The sequence below is a fragment of the Elephantulus edwardii genome, unplaced genomic scaffold, assembly GCF_000299155.1.
Source record: "Elephantulus edwardii isolate Elephantulus edwardi_28Jun2011 unplaced genomic scaffold, EleEdw1.0 scaffold00044, whole genome shotgun sequence".
NCBI lineage: Eukaryota > Metazoa > Chordata > Mammalia > Macroscelidea > Macroscelididae > Elephantulus > Elephantulus edwardii.
This window is the reverse complement of record NW_006399794.1, coordinates 11,865,021-11,867,844: the sequence shown is the minus strand read 5'-3', so window position 1 is coordinate 11,867,844 and position 2,824 is coordinate 11,865,021. Positions and strand designations below refer to the sequence as shown.

At 38.1% G+C, this 2,824-nt stretch overlaps 1 protein-coding gene across 1 annotated transcript; it reads right to left on the bottom strand.

The window, feature by feature from the left end:
* Nucleotides 1-682: 682 nt before the first annotated feature.
* On the bottom strand, nt 683-1,642 carry LOC102863880 (olfactory receptor 51F1-like). The gene has a single exon (XM_006885522.1). It carries the CDS (start codon nt 1,640-1,642, stop codon nt 683-685), a length of 960 nt encoding a protein of 319 aa, XP_006885584.1.
* Between the last annotated feature and the right edge of the window lie 1,182 nt (nt 1,643-2,824).

The window sequence follows — 2,824 nt, the reverse complement described above, 5'->3', positions numbered from 1 at the left end:
TGTGTAGACTATGTTGTCCTTTCTGGCCGAGGGTGCGCAGCTTCCCTTCCACCCAGGAGCACGTTCTCCCTGTCCCCAAGGGCCTCTTGTCCCCAAGGGCTTCGTTATTGTCTGAGGTGACTTCCCCCTGTGCACCACTTCCAGGCTTCCCTTCTGCCCAGGAGCACGTTCTCCCTGTCCCCAAGGGCCTCTTGTCCCTAAGGGCCTCTTCCCGCCAGTTTCTTCTATAGGAAGAAAAAATATTATGTTTTTGAGTGTTAGCTATCTTGTTAGTTTCAAGGCTTCATTTTATCTCATTAGCAGTTACAGAGATCTGGGATATTTCTTACTTTTACCTACTAGTGGAAAGAAGGGAGCTTTGGTGGCCTAGTACCAAGAAGCAGTACTGCAATCACTAAAACATGAAGTTGAGGCCACCAGCTGCTTCAAGGAGAAGGGTGGGCAATCTCCTGTGCAATTAACTACTGAAAACTGGTTGGAGGCTCAGCTATGGATTGACTCTGGTGCGATGGTACACAACAATAAAAACATAAGTAATAATGAAGTTGCAATGAACAGTCACTAAATTACTTTGCAAAAACAATTTTTGAGGAAATATCTAAAAGGAAATGACTGTGTTCACCATTTCACTGACATTTACATGTCAATCATCTTTAAAATTAATAAATGATTCTAATGCTATTCATTTTGTCAGCAACAGATTACATATTGCTCTGCGTATTTGTTTGGTTTTGACACTGTAAATGATGGGGTTGAGCACTGGCGGTAGAAGCAGGTATGTATTGGCCATCATCGAATGGACCACTCTGGGAGCTGAATGACCGTAGCGATGCACCAAGGACAGGCTTACCATGGGGATATAGAAGATGGCAACTGCCCCAATGTGGGAGACACAGGTGCTAAAGGCCTTGTGCCTCTCTTCAGGAGATGCTATATTTAAGACAGAGTGAATAATAACAATGTAAGACAGGACAATGCATGGTGTATCTATCCCTGTGGTCAGGATGAGACCAATTAATCCACAGATACTATTGGCCCGAGTATCTGAACATGCTAATTTAATCACATCTGGGTGGTAACAATAGGAGTGGGAAAGTCTAGTAGTTCTGCAGAAAGAGAGACGCTTAAGGAGCAGGAGTAGTGGTACTATAATCACTACAGTACGTATAGTCATCAAGAGACCCATCTGAGTAATTCTATAATTAGTGAGGATTGTGGAGTACCTTAGAGGGTTACAAATTGCCACATAACGGTCGAAGGACATAGCCACAAGCACTCCAGTTTCCATAAAAGTAAATCCATGAAGAAAAAACATCTGGATGATGCAGCTATCCAAACTGATATTGGTTACATCAAACCAGAGGACACTTAGTGTTGTTGACATTGTAGAAATAGTCAAACCCAGGTCAGTAGCTGACAGCATGGAGAGGAAATAGTACATGGGTTCATGAAGATTTTTCTGGGTAATGACAATAAATAGAATCATGCCATTCCCAAAGAAAGCAATGATATAGAGACAACAGAATGGAATGGAGATCCAGGAATGGAAAGATTCTAGGCCAGGAAAACCTGTCAGCAAGAAGATGGGGTATTTAGATGTCAGGTTGCTTAGAGTCTCCATGTTGTCCTGAAGTTGTAGCATATTTTTCCTCAAAGTGCTCACTCCTATAGAAATCATAAATCAATTTACTGTTAAAAATATCTGTACACAAAAAAATGGGACTTTCAGAGGGATAACACCACAATCATGTTTATTACTAGAGGAGTATTTCTGTGTATAACGAAAATACAATTTTTGTTAGGAGGGGAAATAGTCATGAATTCAAGATGATTATTTTACAAATTATATAGTATGTCAAGAAATGTTAAAATTATGTATTAGATTTATAACAGCCATACAAAGGCTTTCACCCATTTTGCTTTTAGTCTTGATGATTGTTAGATAAAATTTAAGTTTTCTGTTTCTGGATTAAATTATTAAATGTTAGTAGACTGCTGACATAAAGGGATAAAAGTCTTTTACTTTGAGAAAACTGCAATTCTCAAGTAGTTGTAAGAAATGGTAGGTACACACACCCATCCACCCACCCACTCACCCACTCACCCCCCACCCCCCCACACACACACTCACATTCACAATATTCTTTTGTCCTGGAGAATCACATAAGGTCATACATTAGCTTTCTAACATTGAGGAATCTTGGATCAAGTTCCAGAATTCATTTATCTTTTAAATAATAATTGTTGATGTTTACTGCTGTTGAGTTGAGCACAACCCATAGTGACTCTATGAACAAAGATCTGAAGTCTTTTTATTACTATCATCATTATTAAAGTTCATAGAGTTTCCAGAAGCAAATTGTTTAGGAAGTGGATGCCACTCCTACTTCCAATAAGTATAATTATGAAATTAAAATTTTATATTCATGTAACGTACAAGTACAATATATTTTGAACCTTTAATTTAATGAAAATTATACAGTGTTTGGTGGAGCACCCAGTTTAAGTCAGGTTTAGAAGCACGAGTGGCATCCACTTCTGAAACTACGTGCCTTTGGAAACTCTATGAACTTAGAGAAATGATGATAGTTATAGAAAGGCTTCAGTCTTTTTTTCATAGAGTCATTATGAGTCATGCTTGACTTGATGGCGATGAACAACAACAACAACATATTAATCCATATAATTTTAAACATTTTGATACAATTCTTATATTGTAAAATTTTAAGATCATCAATAATAAGAAAATTCTATAAGTATAGACTGAGCTAAGTATCAAGGCATATCTTTTGAATATTTTGCCTGGAAGGATTAGGAGATACTA

Bases quoted from the DNA above. Each gene is read 5' to 3' on its own strand.
- LOC102863880 (XM_006885522.1), bottom strand. From the start codon at position 1,642: ATGCTACAACTTCAGGACAACATGGAGACTCTAAGCAACCTGACATCT.